Source organism: Dermochelys coriacea, chromosome 2 (assembly GCF_009764565.3).
Source record: "Dermochelys coriacea isolate rDerCor1 chromosome 2, rDerCor1.pri.v4, whole genome shotgun sequence".
In the NCBI taxonomy this organism is placed as follows: Eukaryota; Metazoa; Chordata; order Testudines; family Dermochelyidae; genus Dermochelys; species Dermochelys coriacea.
The window spans coordinates 90,728,602-90,752,888 of NC_050069.1; the positions used below are offsets into that span (position 1 = coordinate 90,728,602).

Below are 24,287 nucleotides of genomic sequence, written 5' to 3' on the forward strand. Positions count from 1 at the left end.
ACAATATCTATATGCAAATGAAAACTACAAAACCAAGAAAATTCATACCCATCTTCCTCTGTGGATCTATGATCCTCTGTGTTCTTACTTTCTTCTTCTTTAAAAAAATGACCACTGCTGGATGGGTTAGCAAAAGTTGATATGAAAGGCCCCAGAGACTGAAAGGCAGCTTGGCGGACCTAGAGTAATGGGTTCCAGAGAAAATAATTTAAATACAGCTGATGTATAAATACGCCACCAGTTGTTAGGAATGGGAAGAGTTGTAAGGGCACTGGGGAAAGTGACAGGAGAGACTTGCATCTGGGAACAGTGCCAATAAGCTGGATATGGGAAAGTGCCAGGCAAAAACCCTTAAGCAGGCAAAGATTGGGGTGAGACATGAAATACAGGAGGCAGACAAAGTGGTCAATTCACAGATCATTGTACACATCTTCACATTGACTGTGGTTGACAGCATGCTTCACCCTCCCACGCTATTTCAATGTTTAAAGTGAGTAAGTCTGAACGCCAACCAAGTGGAGGATCCAAGTGACTGGAAAGAAAAAATGCTGGTTTAGTGGAAACACCATATTTTACACTGTCAGGAATTTAAGTTGATTCAATAAGAACCACAGGCTTGAATTCCATTTACTTCTGGTGAGCCTCTCTCACCTCCATTTCTATTACTTCTTTCATTCTACCTGATTATGGCTCACATGCTTTCTCAGAGCCAAAGAGCTGGTGATCCGGGGCACTAAGGCTTGCCTCTGAGAAGGAGTACCCTATTGACAACCCTAACAAAGATTTGAAGGATGGATTTTCAAGGGGGGAGGGGAGAGGAGAGAATGTGAAGCATGGAGAAAAAAAAATCTCAATACATTCAATTTAATTACATCTGCAATTTTCTGATATTCCTTGTGATAAGCAGACTTTTGGCAACACTGAAGAGCAGGGAAGCCTGCAGCTCCACATACCTTTTCTCAATGGAAGGGTCCAGTACATTTTACCAGAATAATGTAGAACTGCCTTCCTCCAGTCAGCAAAACCATTATATGTAATTACTTGACAAAATCATGCACCCGAAGAAGATATTTCTCTCTAAAAAATTAACATGGGGTATCAAAGAAAAAGCAAACAGAAAAACAGTTATTTGATAAATAAAACTCTTACCCATCGTGACGGGTCACTGATCAGACTGATAAAAAGCATTGACAGTTTTGTCCGCCGGACCTCCTGGGATGTTGCACATGAAACTGCCATGAAGCATTCTGCACAAGCCTTCCGAACTCCCCAAACATTATCAGAACAGAGCTGGAAAAACCTTGGTAGCTATATAAAACACAGTAAATAAACTTTTATGAAGGCTTTAATAGGGGTTACTTGTTCCAATTTATGCTCCTTTACCTCACTACTTCCCTTGTTAAGATTCTTTGTCCTGCTGCTCACAACAGGATCTGTTAATATAGGTTTTGCAAAGCAAAAGGGCATGCCATTTCTACTATCCTCTTAATTAGATCCCCTCAAATTACATCTGAAGGATGGACATCGAAGTGTGTGGACATCGAAGTGTGTGGACATCAAGGTTTGCACCTGGATGCAAAACACTCTTTTTGACGGTTAAATTTTTCCTTTAATTCTCTCTTACCACTGTCTTTCTCCTATATACAAATAACTCTGTCCATAAACTAAAAAAGCATTTCAAAAGATAAACTCTTCACTGTGTAATTCCTTTTGAAAAAGGTAATATTAAAAGGGACACAATCACATTAGTCTCTGACAACTTTACCTACTACTGTCGGAAAACATTTAAGATTACTATAACCATTGGAAAGAGAAGATTCCCAGTTAAAATCAAATGATGGACTTCTTCAGAAAATGGAGAATCTCTCCTTTCTAATGATATAAAACTCCCATTGCTAGCTCTTATAGGTTGTGAACATCAGACTTTAAACCTGTCCCTGCCTATCTATAGAACACTGCCCATCCTGGTTCTTCTGTGAAAAATTCCACATTTGGTGCAAGAAAAGGAGAGGTTACTCACCTCATGCAGTAACTGGAGTTCTTCGAGATGCGTCCCCCTATGGGTGCTCCACTTCAGCGGCACCTGTGCCTTTGATCAGAGATTTTCAGTAGTACTGCCCGTTCGGCCTGAAAATACACTCCAGACACCCGTCCTGTGAGACAAAACTCTGAAGCAGAGGGGAAGGAGGGTGGGTAGTGGAGCACAACTAGAGAGACACCTCTCAAAGAACTCTGGTTATTGCACAATGTGAGTAATGACTTCTTCTGCGAGTAGTGTCCCTATCAGTAGTCCACTTCAGGCATCCAAGAGTATCCCTTGGAGGAGGAGAGCACTTTGGAGCTGGATCCAACAATAAACAAAGGACTATTGTGCCAATAGCAGCTTCTGATCTAGAGGCATATATCAGGATATTGTGTTTGGAAAAAGTGTTCACTGATACCCAGGTTGCCATTTGGCAAATTTCAGCAATTGATACATTTTTAATATGGAGCTAGTTTGGGATCTTGTAGAATGGGCTTTTATTCTCAAAGGAGGCTGAACTTTAGCAGCCTGGTAACAAACAAGAACACAACTGGAAACCCACTTTGAAAATCTTTGGGTGGAGATTGTGGATCCTTTAGTTCTGTCTGCAACTGAAAGTCTTGTAGACTTTCTAAATGGTCTGATCTGTCCAAATAGAAGGCTACTCCCTTCTAACATCCAAGGTATGCAAGGCAGCTTCCTCACTAGTCTGATGTGGCTTTCGGACAAAACACAGGAAGATCAAGAATTTAGTTAATGTGGAAATTGGGAGATATTTTAGAATGTGGGCGTAATGGTACCTTATCCTTGAAGAAAACAGTAAGATGGGATGGAGAGGGATCAGCCATCATTGTGCCGAATTTCCTGACTCCGCAAGCAAAAGTGATGGCCACTAATATGCCATTTTCATAGATAAGTTCAGCAGAGACCACAGCGAGTGGCGGAAAAGGAAGTTTCATAAGACAATTAAGGATTAAGTTCAAATCCCATACAGACACAGGTTCTCTGATTTGGGGAAAAAGTTTAAGCAATCACCTCATGAATCTTGCTGTTGTGGGATGAGCAAAGACCGAGAACCCCTGGGGACTAAAAGGCTATAAAAGCTGACAAATGAACTCTGACAGAACTCATCAGAAAGACCTGACTTCTTTAAATCCAATCAGTAATCAAGAACAGCGGAAAGAGAAGAATGAAGAGATCAAGAGTTGCTGGATACACCAATGGTGAAATTTCTTCCATTGTTGAAAGTAATTATCTCTAGTAGAGATCTTTCTGCTGTTTAATAGGACCTGTCAAACAGAATCTCTCTCTCTCTCTGAGAATCAAGCGTTGAGTCAGAGGATGGCCAGGTTGGAATGGAGGAGTCCAACTAGCGTTCTGAGACAGCAGATGGGAAGTGGTTGGAAGTTGCAATGCTGGACAGGAGGCGAAGTAAATTAGGTAAGTATGCCAGACCGGCCTCAGCCAAGTTGGTGAAATTAGAACGACTCCATCTTTGTCTTGTTTGATCTTGTTTAACACCCTCAGAATCCACAATGTCAGAAGATATAGAGAAGACCTCTCCTGCAAGGAACGAGAAAGGTGTTCCCAAGGATTGACAACCCAGTCCTCTCAAGCACAATTTTCTTGCACTTTCTGTTGGCAGGCATCGAAAAGAGTTCCATTTTCAGAAACCTGGAAAAAAAACACTTGAGAATCCAAGAGTCCAGTTCCCGCTTCCCACTCATAATATTGGAAGAAACGTCTGCTCAGATCATCAGCCATGGTGTTTTGCAATGCCTGGAAGATAAGAGGCTGAAATGAGGGTGTGATTGGCTATAAACCAGTTCCACAGCTTTATTGCTTCAGCACAAATATCCCTCACTGACGATTTATACAGAATGTACAGATTATATTATCTGTCATGACTTTGATGGACTGGCCCCTGATTAAGGAAAGGATGTGGATACAGGTGTTCCAGACTGCTCTTAATTCTAAGAGGTTGATCTGTAGGAGACACTCTGGAGGCAACTATTTGCCTTGGACAGTGTCCCCCACTAGGTGTTCGTCCCTTTGCACAAGTGATGCATCTAAAAGTTATGGTGATAGTAGAAGAGAGTGAGTGAAAGGAACTCCAGTACAGATTCTGGATGGGTTCTTCCACCTACTGAGCAAGTCTAGCGCCTGATGGACAGACACCAGCTTGATTGGGATACAGACTGTTCTGAGCCACCCTTAGAAGCAGTGAAGTTTTTGTGGCATGTTGTGTTACAAAATTACAAGCTGCCATATCACCAACAAGTTGAAGGCAATTTCTTGCTATTGACTGGGGGCTTATTTGTATCTTGATGATAAGGCTTGTCAGTGTAATAAATCTGTGTGCAAGAAGGTAAGCTCTGGACACTAGGACATCCAGAGAAGCTCCTGTGAAGTTTACCTATTGAACTGGAGTCAAATGGATTTTTGGATGTTGAGTTGAAATCCTAAATTGCAGAATAGGCTCACGGTTGTCTGTACTGCAGAGAAGACTTCAATATATGGCTGGCCCGTGAAGAGCCAATTATCAAGATAGGGGAAGACTATTATTCTCCACAGATGGAAGTGAGCAGTTACTACTGCCAGGACTTTGGAGAAAAATCTTGAAGCAGATGACAGTACAAAGGGCAGCACTTGATACTGGATGTCATCCTGGCCAACTCTGAAATGAAAAAACCTCTTGCAAGGGAGTGAATGGAGACATGAAAGTATGCATGCTGAAGGTAGATGGCCACAAACCAATTCCCAGAATCTGATGATAGAATTACAGCTGAGAGAGTTACCATCCTGAATTTCTGTGTTTCATGAAGGCATTTAGAATTCAAATATAATTTTGGTCTCCGTTCTTTTTTGGACCAACCACTAAATTACTTGGAATAAAATCCTTTCTGTTTGTGCTGAACTAGAACTGGGTCTATGGCCCCACTAGATAGAATGGAGATGATTTCCTGTCTCGGCAAATGTGTTTGTGAGAAGAGTCCCTGAGTAGATGGGGTGACGAATAGGATGGGGATGAAATGGATGGAGTAACCAAATGTTATAACCTCCAAAACTTATTTACCAAATGCAATTTTCTCCCATGCACTTCAAAAATGGGAAAGAGTATCTCCCAAGGAAAGAGGTCGAGTAGTGTAGTACAGCTGAAGATTCCTGAGGTGGAGGTATTCTGGACCCTCAACCAAACCCTCAAAATTGACATTTCAATAAGGAGGTGGCCTGTGTGGTAGCAGTGGTCGTGGTGGAAGGTCTCCTTCAAGTGGTTTGACAGGTCTACGAAAGCCAGAGAATTGGACTGGATGGCACCATTCTGCCATTTCATACCTGCTAAATTTTCTTTTACTTGCAGGTGTACATATGTCAAGAGACCCGAGTGTGGCCCTGGAATCTTTCAAGGTGTGCAAGGATTCATCAGTGGACTCACTGAAAAGTTTCAATCCACGAAAAGAAAGGTCTTCTCTGGTTCTTTGGACCTCCCTAGGAAATCCCAACAGTTGCAGCCAAGATCCTTGATGGATGACGACAGCAGCAGAGATGCAACAAGTTGCGGTGTGTGCTTCATCTAGGGAGGCGTACAGTGATATCCTTGCTAAGAGCTAACCCTCTGCTCTAAAAGTCTGGAACTGGTCCCGATGTTCAGGGAGAAAAAATGGTTACCTATTTCTTCGTAACAGTTGCTCTTCAAGATGTGTTGCTCATGTCCATTCCATGCTAGGTGTGCATGCGCCCACTGTGCGGTCATCGGAGATTTTTGCTTTAGCAGTATCCCTAGGGTTGGATGTGGTGCCCCCTTGAGTGCTGCGCTCACGCGTCAGTGTATCAGGCACCACTGGCCCTACGCCCTCTCAGTTCCTTCTTACCAGCAACTCCGACAGAAGGGCAGGAAGGCAGGTAATGGGAATGGACATGAGCAATGCATCACAAAGAACAACAGTTATGAAAAGGTAGGTAACTATTTTTTCTTCGAGTGCTTGCTCATGTCAATTCCATTCTAGATGACTCACAAGCAGTGTCCATGGTGGTGGACTCGGAGTTCATAGTCATGCCGATTGCAGCACTGCTCTGCCAAAGCCAGCATCGTCTCGAGCTTGCTGGGTAAGTGCATAATGAGATGTAAACGTGTGGACAGAAGACTAGGTAGCGGCCCTACAGATCTCCTGGATTGGCACCTGCGCCAGGAAGGCCAATGACAACGCTTGCACCCTTGTCGAGTGTGCTGCCAGGATTCCTGGTGGAGGCACTTTTGCCAGCTCATAGCAGTAGTGGATGCAGGCCGTGATCCAGGACGAAATCCTTTGAGCAGTGTAATAGAGCCGGACTCACCCGACAGAGCCTCCTGCTGGTTGCCCTTGGGAATTAGCTCGTCAGCCTCTGGAGCGCCCTCTGCCGTCTGATCATCCACCTTACCGCCAGCCCCAGTCCCTCCCAGGACCCAGTGCTGTCCCCGGGCAGTAAACCCCAACAATATCCGAGGGTCTCCCCTCCCTGGGGAACCCCCACCCACTACGTCCACCTTGCCTCAGTCTTGGCTACTGCCAGTTATTGCTTAGCCCTGCTCCACAGGGCAGACTGCAGTGTATCAGCTACTCCTCACAAGCAAGGGGATTTGGACCTGCTGCCTCTGTCTACTGATAGGCTACCCCTTGCAACCCCAGTACCTAAGGAGGCCCTAATCTAGGCCTCGCAGCCTGGGGGTTTCCAGGTCGGAGCTCCCCTGCCCTGCTCCACTCCAAGTACTCCCTCCGGTCCCTGCAGCCAGGCCCTTCTCTCTCTGAATGCAGAGAGAGACTCTAAGCTTCAGCCTAGCAGCCCCTTTATAGGCCCAGCTGCGGCCTGATTGGGCCATGGCCCCGCTGCGGCCATTTCCCCAATCAGCCTAACTTCTCTTGCCCTCAGCCCTGGCTCTCTGCCAGGGCTACTTTTAAGCCCCACCAGGCAGGAGCGGGTAACCACCCCACTACACACAGACACTGGGCGACCTTTCATTCTGTCTGCCATCACAACGAACAACTGCGTTGACTTAAGGAACAACCTTGTTCTATCTACGTAGAAGGCCAGCGCTCTTCTGATGTCCAGCAAGTGCAGCCTGCGTTCCTCCTCTGATGTATGAGGCTTTGAAAAGAAGACAGGTACATATACGTCCTGGCCAGTATGAAACTAGGAAACAACCTTGGGCAGAAATGCTGGGTGCAGCTGCAGCTGGACCGTATCCTTGTAGAAGACCATGTAGGGTGGTTCTGAAATAAGCCTCCTGATCTCGAACACCCTGCAGGCTGATGTTATTGCAACCAGGAACAAAACCTTCCGAGAAAGAAGCAGGAGAGAGCAGGAAGCCAGTGGCTCATAGGGAGACCCCATGAACCTCAACAACATGAGATTCAGGTCCCAGGGAGGGACAGGATCCCAGACATGCAGGTAGAGACGCTCCAGACCTTTCAAAAACTGGCCCGTCATGTCGTGAGCAAAGATCAACCTGCTTTGGAATGGAGGATGGAGAGCCGAGATAGCAGCCGGTAGGCCCTTGATCAATGACAGAGACAAACCTTGGAGTTTGAGGTGCAGCAGATAATCCAGGGTCTCCTGCAGCGAAGTCTTCTCAGCCCAGACATGTCATTCCAAGGCCCACCACGTGAACCTTTTCCACTTGGACAAGTAAGTCGCTCTGATGGAGGGTTTTCTGCTACCCAACCCGGGCCGAGCATTCCCATTCGTCCACATTCAGCCATGCAGTAGCCATGCTGTCAAGTGCAGTGCTGCCAGGTTTGGGTGCAGAAGACTGCCATGGCTCTGGGACAGCAGATCTGGCCAGAGGGGTAGCTGCAGTGGGGCAGCTACCAAAAGATCCAATAGCATGCCAAACAAGTGCTGGCAAGGCTATTAGGATAACCTTTGCCCTATCCCGTTTGATCTTCACTAGGACTCTGTGAATCAACGGCACTGGTGGGAAGGTGTACATCAGAGCCCCCGACCACAGGAGGAGAAATGCATCCGACAGGGAACCCCTGTCCATCCCCTGGATTGAACAAAATACGTGGCATTTCCTGTTCTGCCTGGATGTGAACAGATCCACCTAGGGAGTCCCCCACTTCCGGAAGATTACACTGATCGCCTCTGGGTGGAGTGACCACTCATGGCGAGATGAGAAGGTCCTGCTGATGCGATCTGCTAATATGTTCTGGTCCTGGGTAGGTGCGCGGCTACCAGATGAATGGCATGCCGCACACAAAAGTCCTAAAGGCAGAGAGCTTCTTGGCAAAGGGCCAACGAACCGGCTCCACTGTGTCGGTTGATGTAAAACACTGTAGCCGTATTGTAGGTCAGGACCTGTACCACCTTGCCCTTCAAGTCGGGCAAAAAAGCCTGGCAAGCCAGGCAAACCGCATTGAACTCCCTGACGTTGATATGGAGGACCAGACTGTCCCGCAACCAGCAGCCCTGGGTACTGAGCTCGCCCAGGTGGTTTCCCCAGCCCAGGTCTGAAGCATCAGAGACCAGGGTCAGTGACGGAGCTGTGGCCATGAAGGCAGCTTCCTCCAACACCAACCCAGGGTTCAACTACCAACCCAGGGTCCTTGCCACAGCCGGAGATGGAGCTTGGCATGACTGACCACTTACGTGCATGCAGCCATGTAGCCCCACAACTGCAGGCAGGCGAGAGCCGTGGTGAGTGGGTGGTTCTTCATATGGGAGATCAGGTCTAACATGGCTTGAAAACATGCTGCCGGAAGGAAGGCTCTGGCTTGCGTGGAGTCGAGCCGTGCCCCTATTATTAACAGACCCACTTCGCGGCAGGTGGAAAGCATCAGATCAAGGCTCCTCTGCACTTGTACCCGAGACCTGCCCTTGATGAGCCAGTTGTCAAAATACGGGAAGACCTGCACCCCTTGACATCTCAGGTAAGCAACCACTTGATCCCGACTCGGTGCAGGGGGCTAGACTTGATTTCTTGAGGTCCCTTCCAACCCTACATTTCTATGACTCTACTGCCAATTTTTTAAAAGCTGGAAGAGCTATCAGTCCTGCAGCGTAAGTTCCTTTCTTGTCCCACCACCTTCTCTCTCCATTTTTTTTTTTTTTTTTAAAAAACCCTACTAAAAACTATATTAAATGTACATGCAAGCTGTGCTAGCACTCAAAACTCATGAAAAGCCCAAGCTGAGGATATGCAGGCAACCTCAACTCTACACGCGTATGCGCAGGTCTGATAGCATTTGATCATTTCATGATCACATACTATTTTTCAAACAACTCCACATCTTACACATGTATCCGAGGTTGCAGAGGTGAAAAAAATATTCTGTAGCACCATGTACTTCAGACGGAATTGATGAAAGTCATTAAATACAAAATGTTCAGAGAATGAGTGATGAAAGAGGCAATGGTTCTGCATAAATAACGTTATGTAATTGTGTAAATGTATTGCAATACACTCTTTAAAAGGACAGAGTTCAGGTGCATGTGCAAACTTAACTTAGTCATTTCCCCACTTTCGAGTTCTCTTAGGTAGTTTATTTGCAAGGAAGGTGTTGAAAGGGTGAGGAGAATATATATACACCTACAGCCATAACTCAACAACCTGACTTTTGTACAAAGACTTACAAGCATTTCTTCAGTGGCTTGCTGCCCAACCACACTGCAGATATCTCCAAAATTGGCTGCACATACCTGCAGACAAAAATTAGAGATAAGTAAATTACATTCATTAAAAATAACTGATTTATGATCATTGCAATGTTTCATCATCTGCAAAGGTATTGTAATAGCCAGCACAACCACAATTTTAATATACTCCCCATAATAAAGTCAACCTGAAATCAAGTCAGTTTCAAAAAAACGATTAGTAGTAATTTCAGGTACTACACCTTACACCTGCCAATTTGTGTGGTTTTAAAAATCACAATTTATTATTTTTTTTGTAAATGTTTTATCTCCCCTTCTTCCATATGAAAGAATGTGGGACACTAACTAGATACAAAGGAAAAAGTGAAACTTATTATACCCAAAGTGTTATCAAATACACACAGTAAAACTAAAAAAAAAAAAAAAATTAGAGAAAATTTCTTCTGTAGTATCAGGTACTCTTTGGTACAAAATGGAACCAAATTACATAGCTGAAATGTCTAAATTCCATGGAAGCATTAATTTATTTTAATACCCTGATATTAAGCCACTGCTAGCCCAAACAGGGGCCCTAAGCAGCAATATTTCCTGTGTGCCCGCGCGCGCGCGCGCACACACACACACACACACACACACACACCCCCACCCACCCACTAAAACAAGCAAGTTCTTATAATAAAAAAAGTGAGGTGGGGGGCCCTTTGAGCTGCTCAAGGCCCTAAGCAATTGCTTGGTCCGCTTATGCCCAGTGCCAGCTCTGCCTTGATATACCCTTCCTTCTCTCCCAGAGAGCTGTGGGTCAGGCAAGCGAAACTGCATCAGTTAACCTTGAAAACATGAATCAAGTGTAATCTCCACACCCATAAGGGCTAGAAGCAGAGTTTTAATTTTTAAACAAAAGCCAAGATTCTAGAATACAATTCTGCAGCAATTTCCACACCTGCTCATTCTTTCATTTATAGTTATCTTCGGTATTTCAGGTAACAACAGAAGATAAAAATAATTTCACACAAATGTGGTTTTTAGGTTGACTATGTGCCTTTAAATCTAAAGTAAACAGCTGAACCAAACCAGACAGGGAAAAATTCATACCTTACGAACATGAAACATTCTGCAATCACAGCACATCTCACAAAACCTAGGAAGAATGAGTCTCTCTGTGATGTCTTTCCCCACAATGGAAGCCATTTTGCACATTATCTAATAAGAAAGAAAACACTGATTAGGAATGCCTATATAACAGAAAAACTAGTTTCACAAGCATTAAATAATGACCTTTTTGTATTATTAAAGTTGTAACTACAGTCAAGCTAAATCCTGATGCACATGATCCTGAATTTTTCTGATACTTGTAAATCTCATATTGAAAAGTTTCAAAAAAAGGACAAAAAAAGGTTCAAAAAAGGACAAAAAAATTAGAGGTATGGAACAGCTGCCATATGAGGAGAGTTTAATAAGACGGGGACTTTTTAGTTTGGAAGAGACAGCTAAGGGGGGGGATATGATTGAAGTTTATAAAATCATGACTGGTGTGGAGAAAGTGTTATTTACTCCTTCTCATAACATAAGAACTAGGGGTCACCAAATTAAATTAATACTAATATTAATAATAGGTTTAAAACAAATAAAAGGAAGTATTTTTTCACACAACGCAGTCAGTCAGTCTGTAGAACTCCTTATCAGAGGATGTTGTGAAGGCCAAGACTATAACAGGGTTCAAAAAAAGAACTAGATTAGTTCATGGAGGATAACTCCATTAATGGCTAATAGCCAGGACGGGCAAGGATAGTGGTGTCCCTAGCCTCTGTTTGCCAGAAGCTGGGAATGGGCAACGGGATGGATCACTTGATGATTACCTATTCTGTTCCTATCCTCTGGGGCACTTTGGCCACTGTCGGAAAACGGGATACTGGGCTAGGTGGACCTTTGGTCTGACCCTGTATGGCCGTTCTTATGCTCTTATAGTGTAAAAAGAAAATCTAGAATGAATAGAGTGGTTTACAATGCATTTGGCAGAAGGTGAGGATTTTAATCACGTGTCATTATACTATTATAAATTAACTCGTTAAATGGTTTAGTTAAATGATTAATTTTTATTCTTCAAAAACACGTACAATCTAAGAGGACTGTTTAATAAATTTGTACTGGTTTAAACCACTGAGTTGCTGAACTTAGTCCATCCATTACTCTAAATTCCATCTGATAAAATTCATTCAAGTCTGTCTGAATGAGCATTACATTCAGAGATGCTGGTGTTGATAAAAGGGAGAATAAGCCCACAAAGTAAAGGTCAACACAATTCATGTACCAAGAATTCTCTACTAAAGAAAGGAACACAGTACAAAAACAATCAACTGTCAATGGCCATAAAAGGGAGCTCCCAAAATAGAAAACACTTTATCAGATAATACAATTAATCTCCTGAGTTTCTTGTCCAGTTGGGTCTCTCTTCTTTTATGGAATGTAAAGTAATTTATTTCAAACATGACCCTGATTATGTGCAATATAGTGCAAAGAATGCTAAGAATTAATTTACTGACAGCCATTTCTCTCTGAGGAATCACAATAGTAAGTGCTTTAGAAATACCCAAGTACCTTTATTAAAGCTAATGTTAAAAATTATATAATACACAGGTTAAGGAAAAAAAGAGTGTCTGTACATCTTGGTATAGTGCTTAGATTATCCAAAAGTACAAAATCTGGTTTAAAAGTAATAAAATACATATAGTACATAATCTGAAACAACCCAAATTTAGGTGAATAAATTTAACGATACAGTTTAGATAGGAGAATCTAAATACTCAGGTACATCACTCATGAAAAGTTATACAGAGAGTTAGCTGTAGAAAGCAAATGTATAGGAATGAGTGTATGTTACAACACCAAATGTTCACTCAAACCTTAGACCGTAAAGCTCAGTTTCACTGATTTACTCACAGCCACAGCCTCTGTCTTCACATCATCATTGCTGTCTGGCGCAGTCAATTCTATAAGAACAGGGCATACTTTGGTCTCTACATCATATCTCTCAATAAGTTCTTGTTCCAACAGAACTAGCAATGCTGCCTGACTTGTTTTTCTCACCTATCATAGGAAAAACAAAGTGGAAACCAGAGTTTACAGGAGACAGTTTTTAGATATACACTGGGAGATATACAGACACGCCCTCATAGCCCGTCAAGGTTGAGGGCACGTGTTCTTAAATTCTTCTACAAACTATAACATTAAAAAATAAAATGTCGTGTCCAGGAACACTTATATACTGTAAATTATTGTAATACTACAGATACTGCAAGAATGTTTCCTGAAAGTCAAAATGGTGATGCAAAATAGGCACAATCATGGGAAGGCTGGTGTGGGACACTATCAGTAAATATTTAAAGAAGGAGAGCATAATTAATGCCAACCCAACATAGTTTTATGGAAAGTATTTGTCAAACAAATTCCATTTTTTGAAAGGATTACAAGTTTGGTTGATAAAAATAACTATATTGACATAATGTACTTAGACATCTGTAAGGCATTTGACTTTGTCCTTTATGGCCTTCTGATAAGAAAAATGTAGCACTATTCAAAAATCAAAATGTACATATTAATAGTGTAAATTGGTTAACTGACAGATTTTAAAAAATAAACGTAAACAGGGGAGCTTGGTGGGCCGCAGGAAATAACTCCGCGGGCCACGTGTTTAAGACCCCTGACATAGTGTGATGTGAAGGTGTGGATAGAAGACCATGTTGCTGACTTGCATACGTCTTGAACAGGGACATGTGTTAGGAAAGCTGCGGACGAAGCCTGAGCTCTTCTGGAGTGCACCATCAACGGTGGGGGCGGAACGTTGGCCAGGTCGTAGCACATTCTAATGCAGGATGTGATCCACAACGAAACGTGCTGGGATGAGATGGGAAGCCCTCCGGCAATTGCAATAAAGAGCTGTGGTGACTTATGAAATGGCTTGTGCATTCAATGTAGAAGGCCTGGGCACGCCTGACATCCAGGGAATGGTGTATCTGCTCTCTGCAAGTGGCATGAGGCTTAGGGAAGAATACTGGTAAAAATATGTCCTGATTCACATGAAACCGGAGACCACCTTGGGTAGAAACACAGGATGAGGACACAACCGGACCTTGTCTTTGTAAAAGACGGTATGGGGGGCTCAGAGGTAAGCGCTTGAGCTCAGAGATCCTTCTGGCCAATGTTATAACCACCATAAAGGCAACCTTCCAAGAGAGGTAGGAGAGAGGGAAGGTGTCCATGGGCTCAAATGAAGAACCCATAGCCTGGACAAGTTTAGGTTGAGATCCCACTGGGGAATGGGCTGCCGCACATGGGGATAAACCCTGTCCAAGCCCTTCAGGAATTGGCCCACCATGGAGTTTCCAAAGACTGATCTACCTGCTGCCCCTGGGTGGAAGTCCGAGATGGCAGCCAGGTGCACTTTTGTAGACGATACTGCCAGCCCTTGTTGCTTCAGATCCAGTAAGTAGTCAAAACAAGAGGAACTGGCACTTGCTGCAGTGGGATACCTTTCTGTAGGGACCAAATAGAAAACCGCTTTCACTTTGCCAGATATGTTGCTTGGGTGGAAGGTTTCCTACTTCCCAGGAAAACTTGTCTCACTAAGTCCAAAACATTGGAGATCCATCAGGTTTAACCATGGAGTTTTCATGCCGTGAGGTGGAGGGACTCCAGGTTGGGGTGCTGGAGCTTGCTGTGGCCCTGAGTGATGAGGTCTGGGCATAAGGGAAGGATTACTGTGGTCTGTCGACCAATGGTCTTAACAGCATGGTGAACCAGTGCTGGTGGAGCCACACCAGTGCTATGAGGATCAACGAAGCCCTGTCCTGGCGGACCTTGAGGAGGACTCTGTGTATGAGAGGGAAGGGTGGGAACACACAGAACATGTGACTCATCCACGTAAGGAGAAAAGAGTCCACAACGGAGCCCAGGCTGTGGTTCAGAAAGGAGCAGAATTGCTGGCAATTCCTGTTAGACCTGTTCATGACATGGAGCATGTGGGGAAAGCCCTACTTCTGAAAAATTGAAAGGGTGATGTCCAGCCTGAGGGACCATTCATAACTGTGGAACGAGTGGCTGAGTAAGTCAGTTAGCTCGTTCTGCACCCCTGGGAGGTAAGATGCTTGTATATGTATCAAGTTGGCAATGCAAAATTCTCAGAACTCTAGGGCTTCCTGGCACAGGGGAGAGGAGTGAGCACCACCCTGTTCATTTATATAAAACAAACATTGCCGTGGTGTTGTCTGTGAGCACTGACACACATCTGCTTCAAAGATGGTTCTGGACGGCTTGGCAGGCCAGACGGACCGCCCTCAACTCCCGAACATGATGTGCAGTGATAGTTCTGCCTACGACCATAGGCCCCAAGTTCTGATACTGCTTACGTACACCTCCCACCCCAGAGCCAAGGCGTCCATGACCCGCAACATGGTAGGTTGCGGTTTGGCCCAGGGAACTGTCGCACAGACCACTTGCGGCTGTAACCACCAGCGTACAGATTCGAGAATGGGAGGGGGAAGGGTAACTATGCTGTCCAGTGGGTCTCGGCTGGGTCTGTACACTTGGATCAACCATGCCTGGAGGAATCCGAGATGTGGTCTGGCATGCTGGACCACATATGTGCACACCACCATATGCCCCAGCAGCTTCATACAGTTTCTAGCCATTGTTGTGGGCAACTGGCGGAGGTTCTCGATGATGTCCCTGAAGGCTTGGAAGCACGGCTCGGAAGGGATGCCCTGGCTTGCGCAGAGGTCAAGAGAGCCCCTACTAACTCTATTCTCTGTATAGGGACCAGCGTGGATTTGGGCATGTTTAGTATGAGGCCTAGCCTGAGGAACATGGTGCAGACCAGGGCCACATGCACCTCCGCTTGTGCTTGCAAATTGGCCTTCATAAGCCAGTCATCCAGGTACAGGAATACTTGTACCTGACGTTTGCGGAGGAAGGCTGCCACGACTGCCATGCACTTCATGAACACCCTGGAGCAGTCAAGAGCCCAAACAGGGCTGGTAGTTCTAGCTGCTGGCCACAAAGTGAAGAAACTGTCTGTGGGTTGGGATAATGGAGATATGGAAGTAAGTGTCCTGCATGTTGAAGGTGGCGTACCAGTCCCCCAGATCCAGGGAAGGAACGATAGAGGCTAGGGAGACTATGCGAAACCTGGCTTTCTTGATGAATGCATTGAGGTCTCGCAGATCCAGAATAGGTCGCAGTCCACCCATGGCTTTGGGGATAACGGAATATCAGGAGTAAAATCCCTTGGCCTTGAACTCCTGAGGAACCTCCTCTATCACCCCCAGAGCGAGGAGCAGTTGCATTTCCTGGAGAAGGAGTTGCTCATGAGATGGATCCCTGAAGAAGGACGGGGAAGGTGGGTGGGAAGGCGGGAGGGAACAGAACTGGATAGAATATCCCACCCCTACCATGCTCAGAACCCAGCAATCTGTTGTGATCTAGGACCAAGCACGGTAGAAGTGGGATAGCTGGTTCACAAAGAGAGGGCAAGGATTCAGATTGAGTCCTGGTGCTCCATCCTCAGGCACACCTTCAAAAGTTAGGTTTCGGCCCCGGGGGCTGTTTGGACGAGCCCTGGCCTTGGTGCCTGTGACTGGCGCCTCCTATTATTCCTGCCCCTTCTCCTGGCTGAGTTCTGACTCCGGGGTCCAGAGTAGAAGCGGGAGGGGGACCAGGGTGTGAAGGGTTTCCTCTGGGGTGTGGATCCCCAGGGACTTGAATGTTGCACTCGAGTCTTTCAGACTGTGCAAGTGCGAGTCCGTGTTCTCAGCAAACAAGCCCACACGGTCAAAGGGCAGGTCCTGAATGGTGTTCTGAACCTCCGGGGTATGCCCGAAACCTGTAACCAGGCGCTCCGTCTCATGGTGATTGCTATGGCCATGGTCCGAGCCACAGAGTCACCTGAATCTCGGGGAGCCTGCAGGGAGATCCTTGACACCACCTTGCCGTCCTCAAGAAGGGCTATGAACTCCGTGCATGAGTCTGACAGGAGCAATTGCTGGAACTTCGCCAGCGCTCTTCAGGAATTGAAGGCTTAATGGCTGAGCACTGCTTGCTGATTAGCGACGCAAAGCTGGAGAACCCCAGTCGAATCAACTTTACGGCCGAAAGAGTCAGCTTCTTAACGTCCCGTGACTTTGGGGCAGTACCCAGTTGACCTTGCTGCTCTTTGTGGTTTGCCGCATCTACTACTAACGTTCCAGACTGAGAGTGGGTAAAAAGGTGTTCGTACTCCTTCTGCGGCACAAAATACCTCCTTTCCACCCCTTTGCCCATGGGAGGCATGGAGCCGGGGTCTTCCATAGCACCTTTGTGATGTTTTGTATGGTCTTTATAAGGGGCAAGGCTACCTTAGAACGACCCTCCGGGGCAAGAATGTCCACCATTGGGTCTGAGTCTTCTAGAATCTCCTCAGCCTGGAGGTGTAAGTTTTGGGCCACCCTCTTAAGAAGGTCCTGGTGCACCCTATTGTCCATCGCAGGGAGCGTGGTGGTGGAGGTGCCAGCCACCGCCTCATCCCTCAAAGAGGATGACGAGGCCCGGAGGACCGGGTCCTCCTGACCCTCAGGCTCCCTGGAGGATGGCTCGGGTATGTCTGCCCTATTTGGGGTAGACTGTGGCGCTGGTATCACATGGGGTGCTGGCCCAAGAGTTGCACCCACTTGCAAGGACACAGGGTCCTCGTCATGTGGGGTGTCTTCAGGTGCTGTGGGAGTATGGCATGGTACCAATGTGGCTGAATAAGGAGCACGGGGCACAGACACCAGACACGTGGCCCTGGAGTCCTGCCATTGAGCCTGATGGTAGGCCCAAGGAGTCCAAAAGGGCTATTGTACCTGCCTCTGCCACTGTGGGGGCCAGGAGACCACGGGTGGCAGCACATCCCGTATTCTGTGGTGCCGGGACCGAGACCAGTACTGACTATGTCGGGATATCGACGAGTCATTATCGGGGTCTGACAAATGCCTGAACTAGATGATGGAGGGGTGGAACCCGATGGTGCCTGGGAATGGTACCGCGGTGATGGGGAGCAACGAAGGAGCATCTTCGGCTTGCCCCGTTAGTGCAGCAAACTGCGCCGTCACTGGTGCTGGGCCTTGCTCCGCTGCCTGGACTGGCACTGGTGCTCATGCCTGAAGGGCCAGGGACTGTGTCGTCATGGCAATAAGGTCCCGTGTAGTCTCAAAAGCATCCAGTGTGGTGGGGAGATCAATCTCGTCCTCCAATTCCTCCCGACTCAGAGAGTCCACAAACACGAGACTTGATGGAGCCTCTAGCAGGTGCCGGGATCTGAGGGCCAGGCCGTAGGTGCCCTGACATAGGACACACTCTGCTGGGATCCTTGTGCTGTTTCCTGACAGGGGACCAACCCCTGTCCGCCTTTTTCTTCTTATGCGGCAGCAGGGACTGAGAGTGATGCCACATGCTCGAACCTGCTTTGTTAGCCAGGGAGCGGTGTCGATGCTCCCTGGAGTAGCCTTTTTTCGGTGCCAAGGCATCCCGCACCAATGTTGCCAGTGTCACTCTGGTGCCAGCTCAGGGTGAAGAGCAGCCTCCATTAAAAGGAGCTTGAGCCAACAGTCCCGCTCTCTCTTCATCCTAGATCTAATGCTCCTGCAAATGAAGCACTTATCTGTTCGATGGCCCTCACCCCAACATTTAAGGCACAACACATGCGGATCGCCCTTGGGCACAGGCTTTCTTCAGTGTCCGCAGGACTTAAACCCCTCAAACCGAGGTATACCCTGGTCAGGGAAGCTATGGAGGTGGGGGGGAACCTCCCAAAAGAGGCTAACTACTACTAAACTACAACTTTCAAGAACTATTTACAACTAACTAGACTGTAACTACTAGGTAGGCACTTGTGAAGCAAGAGACTGAAGGAAGCTCCAACGACTGTCACTGGTGGTAAGAAAGAACTTAGGCGGTGTGTCGGCAGTATCCTATATACACCGCCATTAGGGTGCCACTCCAGGGGGCTCCACAACAGACCTGACGGGTACCACTAGGGGGAAAACTTTCAGACAGTTGTGCACGCAGCGCATGCACACACCTATTGGAATGAACACGAGAAAGCAATTGAAGATTAATATCAAGTAATAGGGATGTGATGTTACCTCTGTATATGGCTATATGGCATTAGTGAGACTATAACCAGAATACTATGTCTAGTTCTAGTATTTACACATCAAAAAGTATGTTGAAAAATTGGAAAGGGTTCTAAAAAGATCTACAAGAATGATTTGAGGTCTGGATAACATGCCTTACAGTGACAGACTACAAGAAACTAAATTGAGCTTCTTGAAAGAAGGTAAAGAGCTGGTTTGATAACAGTGTTCAAGTGCCTACATAGAGAAGAGATTCAGCTCTTTAATCTAATAGAAAAGGGCATAATGAAATTCAATGATGGGAATATGAAGCTAGATAAATTCAGACTAGAAAAAAGGCCCAAATGTTTAACACTGAGGTTAATAAGTCACTGGAAGAACTTATTTAAGAACATGGTGGATGCTTCATCCTTTGAAGTCTTTACAAATAGACCAGACACCTTTCTAAAACTTATGCTAAAACTCAAACGAAAGCTATGGGGTTAAGACAGAAATAACTGGGTGAGGTTTTACAGTCTGTTATGTGGGAAATGAAAGATGACCATAATGGTCCTTTCTGACCTTAAATTCTATGAACTAAAAATTTGTTCTCTTTCTTCCAAGAAATTTATAATATGTAAGCCTATAAAAGGATGCGTTTTATTTTGGTAGTGGTGCTTTAGCACTACATAAGAGAAGCCGCAGATGCCTAAGACCAGCTCAGATCCTATTATAAAAATATCAAACTCATTTTTCGCATAAGTTCAGACTTCGATTTATTTCTTGTTGCTCTAAACCTTATTTACTTAGTGTAAAATGTTTGCATTATCCTATTTGAGAAATTGTGTTATCCATTCAATTTTAGAACATAACACTGTTTATAAATGACTCTTACCTGGTTATTCTGGTCTGCAAGGTATCTCACCACAATAGGCAATAAGTATTTGGAAAAAGCATATGGTATTGAAGGCCTGTTTTCTTGACAAAACACAGCGATATGAGGGACCTGTTCCATCAGTTCTGCTCGCACAGTTGGCTCTGTAAGAATGTCAAATATAAAATAAAATAAAAAAGGAATTGTATTTGCAATAATATTAAACTCTTTTTACAATACTGTTCAGGTGAATTACATCCTAATGTATTTATGCTAAAAAAAAACAGTTTGATGAGGTGACCACTACCCTTTTACAACCCATGGTGCAGATTTTGGTTGCATCACTGAACCTGCTGACAGTCTGGGCCCAGATTTTTACAGCAAGGTGGCAAGAGAAAAAGAGAAGAAGGAAGCTCCCAAGTGCAGAAGAAGCTGTTTGCTATGGCATAGAAACAAACAGATCAGGCCACGATGCAGTTCCAGGACTCAAAATAGGGAGAACAGTTTGGGCACCAAACAAAATTTCAGCAGCTTCTACAGCCTTTGTGGGTGCGGTTAACCAAACAATAAAATCCAGACCAGAGGATTCCATGTGTGAGTGAGAAGCCAGTTGACAAGATCCTAAGGGACCATACTGTGAATGAGTGGGAGAAGAGTGACAAGATACAGTATAACTGGGGCAAATACCTAATTGTTGAAAAAAAACTGAAATTGCATTAGAGTTTCCAAATAAATCCCACCTGCACACTCACCCCTTTAGAGCTTATATTTTCCTGTTTACTCCAAGAAAAAAAAATAGAACTGTGAGAAAAGTAGATTAGCAGCATTTCTATCATTCAGAATATGCACACAGACCATAGAAGTAAATATGCAAAGATACATTTAAAACTAGGAATGTAGAAATTCCACATTTTCACTCCAATGGATGCCTAATAAGAACTTCCTCAAGTCATCAGATAGCAGTTATGATTCTCAGGTACACGGTGGCATCAAAATTGCATGCCAGCTAACAACAGTTCTGATCCCAACATGTACTGTTAGCAATATAAAATAGATGCCAAAGCACAGCAGAGTAAGCCATCAACAAGCAAAGATGTGAAGGGACCCGGATTTCTTGGTACCCGGCTTCTCACTTTTTTGGTAATGTGACACTCTGATGTACAGTAACTCCTCACTTAAAGTCATCCCGGTTAACATTGTTACGTTGTTGATCAATTAGTGAACATGATTATTTAGAGTTGCACAGTGCTTCCTTAGAATGCTGTTTGGCAGCCGCCTGCTTTGTCCACTGCTTGCAGAAAGAGCAGCCCATTGGAGCTAGCTGGTGGGGGCTTGGAACCAGGGTGGACCGGCAGCCCCCCATCAGCTCCCTGGTCCCCTAAGTTCCCTGTACAGCAGCAGCACACCCAGCCCAGCAAGCCATCAGTTGCTGGGCGTTGAGCTGCCCCTCCCTCCACTGCCATGTGCTGCTCCTGATCTCTGCCTTGGAGCTGTTCCCAGGAACCTCCTGCTTGCTGTGCAAGGACGGGGCAGAGAAGAGGGTTGCTAATGTCAGGGTGTCCCCCTTCCCCCTGCTCCTTTACCCCATCTCCACAGAGCATGGCGGGGGACACAACAGAGCTCAGGACAGAGGGAGATTCCTGGCAGCAGTTGCTGTCTCAACTTGCTGATCTACTTACAAATGCAATGTACTTAAGAGTGGGATCAGTGTATTTAAAGGGGTAATGCGCATCTCTCTCTCTCTCACACACACACACACACACACACACACACACACACACACACACAGTGTGTGTCTCTGTCTCTCTCTGCCATGCTGTCTCCCCTCCCTCCATTCGCGCTGCTTATAGAGTGAGGCTAAATTAACAACGTGTTAACCCTTGAGTGCTCAGCCGAATGCTAGTTCATCATTTAGCAGTAAAGCATTCCCTGGGAAATATCCCACTCTCTTCCACACTCTGACTTCACCACCTCAAGCAAGTTTCACAATCATCACTGCTGTGTACAGTATTAAAATGTTTGTTTTAAACTTATACTGTGTGTGTGTGTGTGTGTGTGTGTGTGTGTGTGTGTATTTATAAAATATAGTCTTTTGTCTGGCGAAAAAAGGTCCCTGGAAAAAAGGTCCCTAACCCCCCTATTTACATTAATTCTTATGGGGAAATTGGATTTGCTTAACATAGTTTCACTTAAAGTAGCATTTTTCAGGAACATAACGTTAAGCAAGGAGTTACTGCACTGTCTCTGTGCGTGTGCGCTTTATAAGCACATTATAGTGGATGATGTTTTTTCTGTTATATCACAAATCCAAAGATGGCAGCTATTCAAGTTCCACCTTTGAAGTTTTATGGAATTACCAGTCACTTCTTTCCTTTAAAGAAGGCACCTCTGCTCATAACCTTCTTTCCTTTGAAGAAGGCACCTCTGCTCAAGACAGCTAGGTTGTAGTGAGGTTTGATGGTGGGAGCTGAGGAATGGGAAGGGAAAATATATAGTCCTTCCTTCTCCATTAGTAAGAGGCTTTTTCAAATACAGTGTGTGAGCTGGAATGGGAAAGAGATATTTCACCTCCTCAAAGCAAGTGACAGAACAGATCTTATGGAAAGGTGACTCCTCTCCACATCAGGGCAAAAACGAGAGTACTGTAAAAGCTTCACATTTACACTGTCACTCTTGCTTCACACATTCATTTGATTAGTAATCTCAAAATATTGGCGCATGAACCCCTTCAATTCCATGATACTGGTGGGACAGGGAGGACTTGTTTTGGGGGAAGAGGACAAAACTCATACGGCGACACACCGCCACCAAGATGACTCACTCAAGTTATTTGGAAGAGAAAAGAAAACCTGATTGGCTGTGAATTTAAGATATCTCTGATAAGACCCTGCTCAACAGAGCATCTAGTAGTGATCACATGATCACAGCAGCTCCTTTTGGAATTTTAATTTTTGCAACAATTACTAACATTTTTTCTAAAATTCTTTTAGTGTTTAATAGCTATTCATTCTATTTTTCATTTACAGTATATTTACATCATTTTTGTGGAGGAAGTGGGACACTTCTTGAGTTGATCTGAATATCTTCATATACTGGATTCACATCTCTCCGAAGATATATAGATCAAATTCAAATTGGGTATTTTGTATATCCTCGATTTTAATAGACAGTAGGACATTACTGAATCCCAATACTCCATTTGCCTAGAAAACAACCTATTTCAGACTTAACCACTGGGTAAATCTGCCTCTCCAGAATTTTTCAATCCCTGTAGCTGCTGTTAGAGAATAGATTTGTTAAAATCACACATAATGAAAGGACAATACCTTCAAATTATAGTAATTTTGATTAAAAATCTTTGTGTAATATTCTTTCATAGGTGTATAGTCTACCATTTGTTCCTTATTAGAAATTCACACATGAACCATTCAGGTAAAGCCTATATGGCACTAACTTTTCTCATTTTGTTGAACATATTCACTGTAAATCTTATTATATAACATATAGCAATCATCAAAATAGAGTGGTTGTAAAAAGCAGTCCTTACTCTAAGAGGGAGGATATTATTTATATTTAATACTGACTAATTGCATGCTGCAATGAAACCTGAGTGAGCAAGACAAAATTTGCTATTTGCACTACTATATCCAGTGGTGGATAGAGCAAATCTAATGCTGCATAGTGTAGATTAGAAGCAAAGGTTCTGAGTGGTAAAATAATAAAATTTCTGCCTAGCACTACATTTCTTTGTACTACACATATTTAGAAGTTAGAAAATACTTTTGTGCATTCTTCCTAAGAATTCATTTTTTGGACTTAAGAAAGTCCCAAAATAATCAAGTTGGTTGGCTGTTCTGACTATTGGACAGTGAAGAAGACAAGTGCAAATGAACAGTTTTGGGCTGCTTAGTTTCTCTTCATATGACATTACTAAGCACTTGTATAAGAGAAACAAAATGTCTTTAAAAAGAAGATTCTCTGGACACATGTACAAATCAAAAAAACCATACAACCAAACAAATGCCTAAAAATAAGACCCTAAAAATCTTTTTGAGGTATTAAATCTGAACTTTCATCAGACTGGGAGTGGATGAGTCATTACACAAAGTAAAACTATTTCCCCATGTTATTTCTCCCCCCACCCCACCCCCCACTGGTTCCTCAGACATTCTTGTTAACTGCTGGAAATGGCCCACCTTGATCATCACCATAAAAGGTTTTCCTCCTCCTCTTCCCCCCCACCCCCCCGCCGGTAATAGCTCATCTTAAGTGATCACTCTCCTTACAGTTTTCAGAGTAGCAGCCCTTTTAGTCTGTATTTGCAAAAAGAAAAGGAGTACTTGTGGCACCTTAGAGACTAACACATTTATTTGAGCATAAGCTTTCGTGAGCTACAGCTCACTTCATCGGATGTATTTGGTAGAAAATACAGAGGGGAGATTTATATACACACACAGAGAACATGAAACAATGGATTTTATCATACACACTGTAAGGAGAGTGATCACTTAAGATGAGCCACCACCAGCAGCGGGGGGGGGGGGGGGGGGAAGGAGGAAAACCTTTCATGGTGACAAGCAAGATAGGCTATTTCCAGCAGTTAACAAGAACCTTACAGTGTATATGATAAAACCCA

The 24,287-nt window shown here is 44.7% G+C and overlaps 1 protein-coding gene across 5 annotated transcripts in view; it reads right to left on the bottom strand.

Annotated features, from left to right (window-relative positions):
* PPP4R1 (protein phosphatase 4 regulatory subunit 1) overlaps positions 1-24,287 on the bottom strand; it is a 62,684-nt gene that overhangs the window by 20,645 nt on the left and 17,752 nt on the right. For 2 of the 5 annotated variants that reach the window (XM_043508106.1, XM_038389924.2), the window contains exons 4-9: positions 19,673-19,815; positions 12,593-12,739; positions 10,748-10,855; positions 9,635-9,700; positions 1,150-1,308; positions 49-179 (exon numbers count right to left, since the gene is read on the bottom strand). In XM_043508106.1, the coding sequence (XP_043364041.1) occupies positions 49-179; positions 1,150-1,308; positions 9,635-9,700; positions 10,748-10,855; positions 12,593-12,739; positions 19,673-19,815 (754 nt within the window). Of the gene's footprint in view, positions 1-48; positions 180-1,149; positions 1,309-9,634; positions 9,701-10,747; positions 10,856-12,592; positions 12,740-19,672; positions 19,816-24,287 lie in introns of those variants that run through there. The other 3 variants (XM_043508108.1, XM_043508105.1, XM_038389925.2) reach the window with 2 other exon arrangements.